Raw genomic sequence first — 12919 nt, forward strand, 5'->3', positions numbered from 1 at the left:
AATGAAATTTTGAGCAAAAAGGCAAATTCAGCTCCATCATTAATTTAATAAGATGGCTCATTCATCACAAAGCCCACTGATATTGCCAATTATGATTTTTTTATTGGGAAGATTAGCAAACTTAGGCATGACATGCCACTAACAAGCACTGACACTACACATCCAAGTATAACTGATCTCATTATGAAATATTTTGAATTCTGTAAAGTGAGTGTGGAAGAGGTGAAAAAATTATTGTTGTCTATCTAAGCCTTCTAGAAAGTGTGTGCCTTCTGGCCTGGAGTGAAGCAAAAGTAATTCCGCTACCCGAGAATAGTAAAGCCCCCTTTATTGGCTCAAATAGCCGACCAATCAGCCTGGTACAAACCCTTAGTTAACTTTTGGGAAAAAATTGTTTTTGATCTGATACAATGCTATTTTGCTGTAAACAAATTGACAACAGACCTTCAGCACGCTTATAGGGAAGGCCATTCAACAAGCACAGCACTTACACAAATGACTGAGAGAAATTGATGATTAAAAAGGAGACTTCAGTGCTGCTTTTGTCATTATTGATCATAGTCTGCCGATGGAAAAACGTATGTGTTTTGGCTTTACACCCCCTGCTATATTGTGGATAAAGAGTTACCTGTCTAACAGAACACAGAGGGTGTTATTTAATGGAAACCTCTCCAACATCATCCAGGTAGAATCAGGAAGTCCCCAGGGCAGTGACATGCCATTGGCTTTGAGTAAAATAAGTGTGTCTATGTATGCAGGTGACTCAACACTATACACGTAAGCTACTACAGCGAGTGAAATCACTGAAACACTTAACAAAGTGCTGCAGTTAGTTGCATTGTATTTAGGATAAAATCATTCACTAAACCATAAACCTCAACATAATCTTGTAAATAATTATGTAGAAATTGAGCAAGTTGAGGTGACTAAACTGCTTGAGTAACCCTGGATTGTAAACTGTCATGGTCAAAACATATTGATGCAACAGTAGCTAAAATGGAGAGAAGTCTGTCCATAATAAAGCCCTGCTGTACCTTCTTAACAGCACTATCAAGAAGGCAGGTCCTACAAGCTCTAGTTTTCTCGCACCTGGACTACTGTTCAGTCGTGTGGTCAGGTGCCACAAAGAGGAACTTTGGAAGATTACAATTGGCTCAGAACAGGGCAGCACGGCTGGCCCTTAAATGTACACTGAGAGCTAACATTACTAATATGCATGTAAACCTTTCATGGCTCAAAGTGGAAGAGAGATTGACTTCATCACTGCTTGTGTTGAAATGGGTGAATGCACCAAGGTGTCTGTTTAAACTACTAGCACACAGCTCGGACACCCATGCATACCCCACAAGACATGCCACACATAGTCTACTGATAAAAGCAGTAGAATCAGATTTTAAAAAACAGATACAAATACACCTGATGGACAGCGGTGACTGTGAAGAGACACACAAGTACAGACACATGTACACCTGATAAGACACACAGTCTACACACACATACACATGGATATTGTATTGTAGATATGTGATTGTAGAGCAGTGACCTGAGGGAACACACTTAGTGTTGTGAAAGTTTTATGAAATGTGATATTTTAAATTGTATATACAGTTGAAGTCAGAAGTTTACATACACTTACATTGGAGTCATTAAAACTCGTTTTCAACCACTCCACAAATTTCTTGTTAACAAACTATAGTTCTGGCAAGTCGGTTAGGAAATCTACTTTGTGCATGACACAAGTCATTTTTCCAACAATTATTTACAGACAGATTATTTCACTTATAATTCACTGTATTACAATTCCAGTGAGTCAGACATACACTAAGCTGACTGTGCCTTTAAACAGCTTGGAAAATTCCAGAAAATTATGTCATGGCTTTAGAAGCTTCTGATAGGCTAATTGACATAATTTGAGTCAATAGAAGGTGTACCTGTGGATGTATTTCAAGGCCTACCTTCAATCTCAGTACCTCTTTGCTTGACATCATAGGAAAATCAAAAGAAATCTCAGAACTCATAAAAACAATTGTAGACCTCCACAAGTCTGGTTCATCCTTGGGAGCAATTTCCAAATGACTGAAGGTACCACGTTCATCTGTACAAACAATAGTACGCAAGTATAAACACCATGGGACCACGCAGCCGTCAAACCTGTTCAGGAAGAAGCATTCTGTCTCCTAGAGATGCGAAAGGTCAAATCAATCCCAGAACAACAGCAAAGGACCTTGTGAAGATGCTGAAGGAAACAGGTACAAAATTATCTATATCCATAGTAAAACGAGTCCTATATCGACATAACTTGAAATGCCGCTCAGCAAGGAAGAAGCCACTGCTCCAAACCTGCCACAAAAAAGCCAGACTACGGTTTGCAACTGCACATGGGGACAAAGATCGTACTTTTTGGAGAAATGTCATCTGGTCTGATGAAACAAAAATAGAACTGTTTTGCCATAATGACCATCGTTATCGAACGCCGCCCGAACAAGGAGAGGGACCGACTTCAGCGGAAGTCGTGACAGGTTAAATGTCAGGATTTGTGAAAAACTGAGTTTAAATGTATTTGGCTAAGGTGCATGTAAACTTCCGACTTCAACTGTAACTGCCTTAATGTTGCTGGACCTCAGCAAGAGTAGCTGCTGCCTTGGGGATCCTTAATAAATACACATGGTTGCATCTGTCTCTCTCACTATGCTTTCACTTTCCTTTTTCTCTCGCCCCCTCACTCTGTCTTTCCCTTTCTCTTATTACCTCTTTTCTTAATCCGTCACTCTGTTTTCTCTCTGATGACGTGTTGTGTTGTCCTCCTTTAGGGTCTGTTCTCTCAGTACTGAGCACTGTCCTCTCTCCATCTCTCTCTCACCATCTCTCTGTCTGGCTATTAGGAGTCTCTTAGAGGCAGAATGATGAATGCCCAAGCCAGTGTACAGTATGAAAAGGCTTAGACTTATATAATAGGCACTCATAGTTCACTGAATGCGTTATTCTACTGAATCCAATCCATTAAAAAACTGGGGTGTGTGGTGGCAGTTGGCAGACGACTGAAATGCTGATGTCTTCATTTTTCTAAATCAGCTGCTATAGATGTCAAATTTCCCATTTCAGTTCTTTCTCTAGTAGCTTTTGCAGCTATCAAATGTGTTAGATTGGCTTCCATAAATCAGACAGTAAACAGAGTCTCTGGGCCAGTGGCTGTGTGTGAATGTCCACATGTGGTAAGAGTGATGAGTTTTCAGCTAGCTGCTGAGTTAAGCAAGCAGGAAGTCAGAGTGCTTTGTTTTGGTTTGACAGAACTGTTAAGGTGCAAACACACTGCTTACAGCTGCCTCCTTCGCAGAATCAATGCTTTCAGAAGTGTCACTTTTCTCTTTCACACTCCAGGATTTGAGATGTCAAACATACACTTACGCACGTGCACACACAGACACACACACACACTCACAGACACACACACACTGATTAGTGTAGTCCAGGTGACTCACTTTATAATTTCGTTCATTCGGGGTAGTTGGTTTGAATCTGATTAATTTTGTTATTTTACGAGGTAGGAGGAGTTGTACATTTTGATTAAAAAAATGTAACTTGATGTGTTTCTAGTGCAAGTTAGAGACCCTAAAACTTAGCCAGAAAGTTTTTGCAGTTTGGAGCACTGAACTCTAATAATTCCATGGACGGGGAGGCACATATCATCGGTAGAATTGTGGTGTCAGCACAAAGCAATTTGACTAATGGGATATGTGGAGTGTTGTCAATAGAATGGGGGGGTTCCTGGCTATCGATCCAAGTAATTTATCACTCAACGCTGATCAAAAGCCCATTTAAACCCAAACCAGCTCTGACTGCATGCTCAGAGATGAAGGAGAAAATGCTTGAGTGGATATGACTGTTTAAGAGAGGAGGTCAGAACTCTCATTAGAGCCAGACATGATTAACTCTCTGGAGATTTATCTCTCTAGTCATCAGTGTTAGGTGCGAGTAGTGTGCATTTACTGGAAACACACACACACACATATGCAAGCTCAAACACAGGGACGCACAAACACACACACTCATTGTGGGCCGCAGATACGTTTATACTTTTATACTTTGGTTATCTGTTCATAGCCACCTTTTCCACACATACACGTACACACCAGGGTTAGCTGGCAATAAATAAAAGACTATCAATAAAACTGTTACCGGCCAAAATGCCCGGGAGGAAAGAAATCCCATTGCAAAATAATGCTTTTTATTCATTTATTGAAATACATTTGATCGTCATGCTTATCGGTCTATAGGTTAATTAGTGGAATTAAATTGGCCTATGTGTATTTTTGTTAGTCATCATGTAGCCTATCTTATTTATCCAACAAAACTATCACATGTGCACAGCATACAGAACCTATGTTGAGTGGGATTTCTCCTGCAACTCCTCAGCTGGTTGATGCTGGAGTAAAACATGTGCTTGTATAAGCCCATCCAAATTCTAAATACAATCACATGTTAAAACCTGTTTTGGTGCATGATTAAAAAGAGCTACGCCTACTATTTTGATTTCTCAACTGGTAATTGAAGGACGCCTCCCATTCACCATTCAAGTGCAGGCAACAGGCTATCAATGCGTCACCACCACTTTACAATGTGAGCTGAAGGCAGTCTGCATTTTGAAAATATAGCCCTACTTAATTGTTTGAAACCTGAATGTTTTACTTCATATTATGAGACATATCTTACCTTGCTTCAAAGTAGCTCATAGGCAAATCTGACCATAGAAACATGGAGGCAATTATTTTATAAAGACTTCATAGGCAGTGAGTGAATTTGGGGGAGTTTGGGGAAGCTTACAATTTATCCTAACATTACTACCAATCTACATGCCAGTTATGATTTTCATATGCACATTTTCATGGAACATTTTGATTTCAATAATAATGTTTTAGTTTCTCAAAATCATTGTCACGTGATTAATCATACAAATCTGAATTAAAATGGTAAAAATGGTAAAGTTCAAATTCAACTAATGCGAGAGCACCAGGTTCCGCCGTATGGACACATTGATACACTGTGATCCATTGGCTATTAAAGAAAGGAGTGCATGGAACTCAGCCTGTAGACCTATAACTTCCATTGTCATCTAAGTCAAAATACATAAAGCAGACAAATAAAAACAGTAGAAAATATGATAGATTCACGTTCTTTAAATTGCATTAATCTCTCTACTCAGCCTTTCTATATATCTTGACTTGAGCTACTCTTTATTTCAATTCCCCATTACATATATTTACCACTTGTGATATATGTCATGGGGAGTTGATCAAAAATAAACCATCAAAGGGCAAACCATTCACACAACGAAACAGTGAATGTGCAAGAATTAGCGGTAGACAGCTGAGCCATTCTGGAGAGAGACTTGCCTATGTCTTTGCCACACACCCCTCCCCTTCGTTTGACTCAATTTTGAATTATACTCAAGACGCTATCTTCACACTTATTTGAAATGCTTTTAACTAACAGACGCAACTTAATAATCAGCTAGGCCTATTGCCACGAGTTCTGTCCAAATTGCAGGCTTCCCAAATAGGCATACAGTAGGCCTACAAGCTGGTGATTTGAAACAATCGATAGCTCTAAAAGAAAATTGATCTTCGATTCCTCTGTGGCTAAGTAATGCTTTCTGGTGAAGTATTTTGAAGTATTTTTTTTCCTGTACAGGCCGGAGTAATTATATTATTTTGGCAAATTTATTTAAATTGACTTCCCTAGCCTATTCGAAGTGCCACCTATGAAAGACTTCCTAGTATGCCATTTCTCTCCTGTGCTTTTGGTTTTCATATCAACTTTCCTTCGTTGTCCAGAAGCCAAAGGCATAATCCTAGTCAAATTAGCAAACGATCCTAGTTTTAGCATCTTTTGTTCCCCCTCTTTCTAAGTTTCTAACAGAGATTTTCATTTCGGTCAAATGTGAAACTGCTCTCATCAGTTTTCCCGCAAATTGCATCATGGCAAATGTTTGAAAATTATGTTTTATTGTCCGCTTCATTACAGGAGTGGAATGTCCTGTTAAGATGAATTACCATAATTGAAATGTGATTTCTGTCATTCTGAGCACCGTGGGTGGACGGCACCACAACAGAAACCCTGCAACACACATAAACACATTCTAACAAACATCAACTGCATTCATTCAAACATTCACACATTCACAGGAATGATTGGAATGGCTTTTAACACTTCCTGTTGTCTCTTCCAGGATTGGCTGAGTAAGTATGGGTACCTCCCGCCCCCTGACCCAGTGACTGGACAGCTCCAGACCAAGGAGGCCCTGACCAAAGCCATCAAAGCCATGCAGAAGTTTGGAGGACTGGAGGAGACTGGGGTGCTAGGTGTGTGTGTGTGTGTGTGTGTGTGTGTGTGTGTGTGTGTGTGTGTGTGTGTGTGTGTGTGTGTGTGTGTGTGTGCTAGGCTTGGGCGATATACCATATACCGGGGTATTTTTGGGGGGCTGCGTGCTATGCAACTGCTTATAAGTTAAGTATAACTATAAGAAATCTAAGATGTGTCAAATAAGTTATATCCTGCTCAGAGCTCCAGCTCTGCATTTGGTTTCCTAACTTGCTAGATAAGTGGCTAGGTATCAAGATCAACCTTCTTGGTTACAGCAGTGACATTCAATCCCCTTCGGGATCAAGATCACTGTTGCCTAAATAGATTCATTTTTTTTAATAGTGCCCCTTGTGTGCACATTCAGAAGTACCGTATAACCCAGAATGGTACAGAAACGGTATGACGGATATCACCAAACCAATGTTCTCTCAAATAAAATGTGCCACTGAGCAAATTGCAGGTTTGCTGAGCCCAAACTTGAACATTGTGAAATTTCTGTTCAACTTCCTGCGCACTTTACTGTGAACACTGAGGCTGTACTCGCTTTCAGTTACAGTTTTAACAGTGGCCATGGAGGCTATTGTGGCTATTTGATCATAATGTAGGCCTACCAGTGTGGCCTACCATCAAAAACAATGGAGAAAATGCATCCCATCATTTTTTATTATGTAAATTGCTGTTCATTCATCATTCAGCCTACAGTAGCAGCCAATGTGTGGTGTTCAATGTAGGGCTACATTCCATGAATCCTTTGGGAAAAAAACATGCAGGGCTTGACATTAACCTGTTTATCCACTTGTCCTTCAGACAAGTAGGTGACTGAACATGTTGTTGCGTTGTTTGATGCAAGAAACTACTTTACAAAATAAAATGCATTATTATTCCCATACCATTATTACAGAGAATCAGACAAATGATGCTACCCTCTGCCTATTGCTACTTAGCTTATTCAAGCCTGATTCAAAATACAACATTGCCCCTTGAAGACACAAAAAGCTCTTTATCTGACTTGTTTTTCAAAGGTGTCTACAAATGTATAGGTTTTGTGCTCTTGTAGGAAGCAATCACTACCTAATTGCTGACTACAAATCATCTATAACTGGGATACTCACTAACTAGTAAAGGATATAAACAAAATGTGCACAAGTGGCTACATGCAGCTCTCGCTTTGATCTCAAAACAAGGGCATCTATTCACGACCGCTCATGCTGTAAACACAGTCCAGTTCAAAGTAAATGGCACAGATCCATATATGGCAATGGTCTATTTGCATAAAACCCTACTGCAGCTATGATTGTTTATGCCACACCAGTCTGTGTAGAGTATGGGCTGAGTAGTGCGTGTCTCCGATGCGTTCTGCCGACAATAAAATCTCTTGCATAGTTCATTTTGTTTTGGTATGTTGCATTGAAAGTGGCTAATATTGTATAGATTCAATCACAATTGTCACAGTAAAGGGAAACGTTAATAGTGCTAACAGGGAAAGCTCTAGGACAGTGGGCAACAACCTTTTCTGAGTCAAAATCACTTTGAGTCAAAATGCAAGCCGAGACCTGCCACTCAGATTTTTTTTTACATGGCTTAAAAAGCGTAAGCCAGCCTCCCGGGTGGGACAGTGGTCTAGGGCACTGCATCGCAGTGCTAGCTGTGCCACCAGATACTCTGGGTTCGCGCCCAGGCTCTGTCGTCTGCGACCGGGAGGTCCGTGGGTCAACGCACAATTGGCTTAGCGTCGTCCGGGTTAGGGAGGGTTTGGCCGGTAGGGATATCCTTGTCTCATCGCGCACTAGCGACTCCTGTGGCGGGCCAGGCGCAGTGCACGCTAACCAGGTCGCCAGGTGCACAGTGTTTCCTCCGACAAATTGGTGCGGCTGGCTTCCGGGTTGGATGCGCGCTGTGTTAAGAAGCAGTGCGGCTTGGTTGGGTTGTGTTTCGGAGGACGCATGGCTTTTGACCTTCGTCTCTCCCGAGCCCGTACGGGAGTTGTAGCGATGAGACAAGATAGTAACTACTAACAATTGGATACCACGAAATTCTGGAGAAAAGGGGGTAAAAATAAAGAAATATTTTTATTTTTTTAAGTGTAAGGCTATGCAACATTAACCAATTAAAAATAGTACTGTAACAATGAGGTTTGTGCAGTAAGCTATAGGCCCAATACATTATCACCGCATGTTGGCTTTACTTGAATTTCCCAATGCACTGTAGTTCGGGAGATTTTTGAAAATAATATTTAAACATTTGAGGTAGGCTATATGATCACACCGATAATAGATCCTTTGTAGCATTACTTGTGAAGCACAGCTGAGTGAGCATACATTTAAATAATTTGCTTTTCATTTTTATTTTACTGGGCTGATGGTGCCTGCATCTGATGGTCAGTCTCAGAGGAAGGAGAGAGCAGCAGACTGAGGGTCCGCCTCTCAACATCCCTCTGCTCTCCTTTTCCTCCACTGACAATGATCAAAAAGGAACACTGTCTTCCAGATGATGACGAAACTCAAGTCGCACCGCATTAAATTTGCAGATGACACAACAGTGGTAGGCCTGATCACCGACAACAACAAGACAGCCTATAGGGAGAAGGTCAGAGACCTGGCCGTGTGGTGCCAGGACAACAACCTCTCCCTCAATGTGATCAAGACAAAGGAGATGATTGTGGACTACAGGAAAAAGAGGACCGAGCGCACCCCTATTCTCATCGACAGGGCTGCAGTGGAGCAGGTTGAGAGCTTCAAGTTCCTTGGTGTCCACATCACCAACAAACTAACATGGTCCAAGCACACCATGACAGTCGTGAAACGGACACGACAAAACCTATTCCCACTCAGGAGACTGAAAAAATTTGGCATGGGTTCCTCAGATCTTCAAAAGGTTCTACAGCTGCCACATCGAGAGCATCCTGAGTGGTTGCGTCACTGCCTGGTATGGCCTCCGACAGCAAGGCACTACAGAGGGTAGTGCGAACGGCCCAGTACATCACTGGGGCCAAGCTTCCTGCCATCCAGGATCTCTATAACAGGGGGTGTCAGAGGAAGGTCCTAAAAATTGTCTGTTCTCTCTGCTACCACACGGCAAGCAGTTCCGGAGAGCCAAGTCTAGGTCCAAGAGGCTTCTAAACAGCTTCTACCCCCAAGCCATAAGACTCATGAACATCTAGTCAAATGGTTACCCATTTGCATTGCCCCCCCCCTCTCCACACCACTCTCTGTTGTCATCTTTGCATAGTCACTTTAATTAACTCTACCTACATGTACATACTACCTCAACTAACCGGTGATCCCCCGCACATTAACTCTGTACCAGCACCCCCCTGTATATATTGTTATTTTTTACTGCTGCTATTTAATTACGTGTTACTTTTCTCTTATTCTTATCTATATTTTTTGAAACTGCACTGTTGGTTAGGGGCTCATAAGTAAGCATTTCACTGTCATTTGTATTTGTTGTATTTGGTGCATGTGACTAATGAAATTTGATTTGATTTGATTATTTCTGCCTCATGGACAAATTCATGTTGTTACTCTATTAACAGAGATGAATGAAATATTGAAATATTCCTCGATATTAAAAAAGACCCAAGCCACTAATAATAACACCAACGCATGCCTGTAGACACACGTTCCTACTCATTCATTACTGCTGCAGTGTTTGTTGTAGCACTGAGTGGAAATAGGAAGAACGCACATTTTATGGCTCATAAAAGTGTTGAATACAAAGTGTTGACAGTGCTGAGTAAGAACTTAAACATGAACTCACATCTCTTTGCTGTATTCGTTGACAGTCTCTCTCTAGTCAAGGGTTCTTAACGTTTTGAAATCTCACAGTATTAACTTTGCTGTAGCTTTCTTTTATGCCTGCTACGTTACTGCAGACACAGTCATCTGAGCCATCCGATTGGCCAGCGGTAAGCCTATAGTGCACCTGATTTACTCTCTGGGCCCGCCGGGAAGGCAGAGTTTGTACCTTCAGACACATGAAATGGTTCAAAATGGAAACTGTTCACCTGTTCACAGGGCAACTGAATCGGGTGCACCTACCGCCAAAAACCTGATTCAGTTGTTTCAAATTCAAATGTTTGGCGATCGACTAGGAATTCCTTGGAGATCGACCAGTCGATCACGATCGACAGGTTGGTGACCACTGCTCTAGAATCTCGTACTTCTGTCTGTGGGCTGATATTTCTGCCAACCCTAGTGTGTGTGTGTGTGTGTGTGTTGAACACATTGTCTTTGCCTTTGTTGTTTTCGTTCTGCTAAAACAATATAAGAAATGTAATGTGTACATCTGTTTCGGTTCCCCCGATCAGACCAAGCTACCCTGGGCCTGATGAAGACCCCGAGGTGTTCTCTCCCAGACCTGTCTGAGACGGAGGTGATGGTGGGCCGCAGGAGACGAGCTCTGGTCGCCCAGAACAAGTGGAGCAAGAGACACCTCTCCTGGAGGTATAGTCCCTGTCACAGTTTTTGTGTTATTTGATTGTTGCTTCCTTAGGTTACCGCTGGAGGGCACCCTTACCCTGTTTTCTAGTTTCCAGGATACCCTGATTATTACTTTTTAGATTCACCTGTGTTTAATTACCTTCTCTGTTCACCTGGTTGCCTTGTTTCTGTTAAGACTCTAAGTAAAAGGTCTGGATTACCCTTACCTCTGCTTGCTGTGTTTCTCTGCGCCTGGGTTCGAGTTCGTACTAGCATTATTGTTACAGTAGACCTAAGCCTACAATGGACCCATCAGAGATTCCTCAGTCGTCCGAGGAACATTCCGAACTCTATTTATGGTCGGCTCTCACACACCATGGAACTGTGAGGCGCGGCTGCAGACATTGTAGGAGGATTTAAGAACTCTTGTGTCTGCTCTGCAGACAGGACAGGCGGGAGCAACTGCTGCTGCACTGTGGCTGTTTCTAATCCTCCACTCCCTACCAGCTCAGCATCTTCCTACCTTCGGGAGACTCATCTCCCGGCACCGGAGAGCTATGAGGGGCATCCTGGGAGGTTTCGTGGGTTCCTGCTCCAATGCTCGCTGGCCTTCGAGCTGCAGGCATCAACGTTTCCGACCGAGCGTTCCAGAGTGGCATATGTTATCTCCTTGCTCTCAGGACGGGGTCTGGCCTGGGCCACAGCCATATGGGAGCAGCAATCAGACATTTGTTTTAATTGGCAAAGCTTCACCCAGGAGATCAAGAGTGGCAGGAACACTGCTCAAAGACTCATTGTGCTTTGCCAGGGCAGCCGGAGCGTAGCTGATTACACCATTGACTTTCAGACGCTCACCATTGAGAGTGGTTGGAATACAGAGGCACTTCACTCAGCCTTTCTGAACGGACTCAGCGAGGTTCTCAAGGATGAACTGGCTTCCCGGGACAACCTTGACACTCTGGATGAGCTTATCGTTCTGGCCATCGGGATTGACAACCGGCTTCGGAAACGTCGTCGTGAGAGGCCGGAGGGGCTCCGAGTTGTTTCCAGTGTATCAGGTGCCGCTGAGGGAGTCAGAGTTCTCAATTCGGCTATCGGTTTCCTTCATATCCTTCAGAGGAGCTGATGCAATTGGGATGCACCAGACTTTCCGCTCTGGAGAGAAGGCGCAGGATTAACAAGCAACGTTGTCTTTACTGTGGACAGTCTGGAGATTTCCGTGTCTCCTGTCCTGAGCTGACTGGAAACAGGATGACTCATCAGTAGACGGGAGAATACTGGCGAGTCAGATACAGTCTCCAGCTGCCGACACGGTATGCACCTTGCTTCCAGCCAACCTGCGGTGGGACAATGGGCAGTTGGACATTCCTGCATTCATAGACTCTGGGGCTACCGGATGTTTTCTGGATCGCATATTAGCTCGCCAACAGGGGCTGCCTCTCACTAAGCTGGACATTCCGTTGTCGGCCACTGCGCTGGATGGTCAACCCCTAGGGTCTGGGAAGGTGAAGCAGCTCACCATGCCTATTCAGCTACGAGTTCTGGATTATCATGTGGAGTTTATCCAGTTAAATTTGGTGACTCTCCTGAGCATCCCCTGGTTCTTGGACATCCGTGGCTTTCTATCCATAATCCTCAAATTGACTGGCCCTCGGGAAGAGTTATGGGATGGAATCCTTCATGCCAGTCCACCTGTCAGCAACTCTCTCCACATCTTTCCGTCCCTGCTCGTCTGGAGGCTTCCGATTCTCATGTTTCCCTGACTGAAATGACAAGCCTGATCTTTCCCACGTACCACGGGATTACTGAGATCTGTGTCAAGTCTTCAGTAAACAAAGGGCCAGTGAAATCCTTCCTCACAGGTCCTACGATTGTGCCATCAACCTACGGCTCGTCACCACTCCTCCGAGAGGAGGGCTGTATTCTCTCTCAGGTCCAGAGACTGTTTAAATAACATTATCATCAAGAACCGTTGCCCTCTTCCTCTTATGTTGTCAGCCTATGAGAGACTCCGGGGAGCTGTTTTTCTCTAAATTGGATTTACAGAGCGCGTACAGTCTGGTGCGCATCAGACAGGGAGATGTTGTCAGGGTGTCATGCCATTTGGACTTACAAATGCTCCAGACATTTTCAGGCCC

General features: G+C 43.1%; 1 protein-coding gene across 1 annotated transcript in view; it reads left to right on the plus strand.

The window, feature by feature from the left end:
• Positions 1-12919, plus strand: part of mmp17a (matrix metallopeptidase 17a) — a 104501-nt gene that overhangs the window by 42597 nt on the left and 48985 nt on the right. Inside the window, exons 2-3 of the mRNA XM_024382236.2 lie at positions 6227-6359; positions 10670-10805. Coding sequence (XP_024238004.1) covers positions 6227-6359; positions 10670-10805 — 269 coding nt within the window. The remainder of the gene's footprint in view (positions 1-6226; positions 6360-10669; positions 10806-12919) is intronic.

The sequence above is a fragment of the Oncorhynchus tshawytscha genome, linkage group LG20, assembly GCF_018296145.1.
Source record: "Oncorhynchus tshawytscha isolate Ot180627B linkage group LG20, Otsh_v2.0, whole genome shotgun sequence".
NCBI classification, from domain to species: domain Eukaryota; kingdom Metazoa; phylum Chordata; class Actinopteri; order Salmoniformes; family Salmonidae; genus Oncorhynchus; species Oncorhynchus tshawytscha.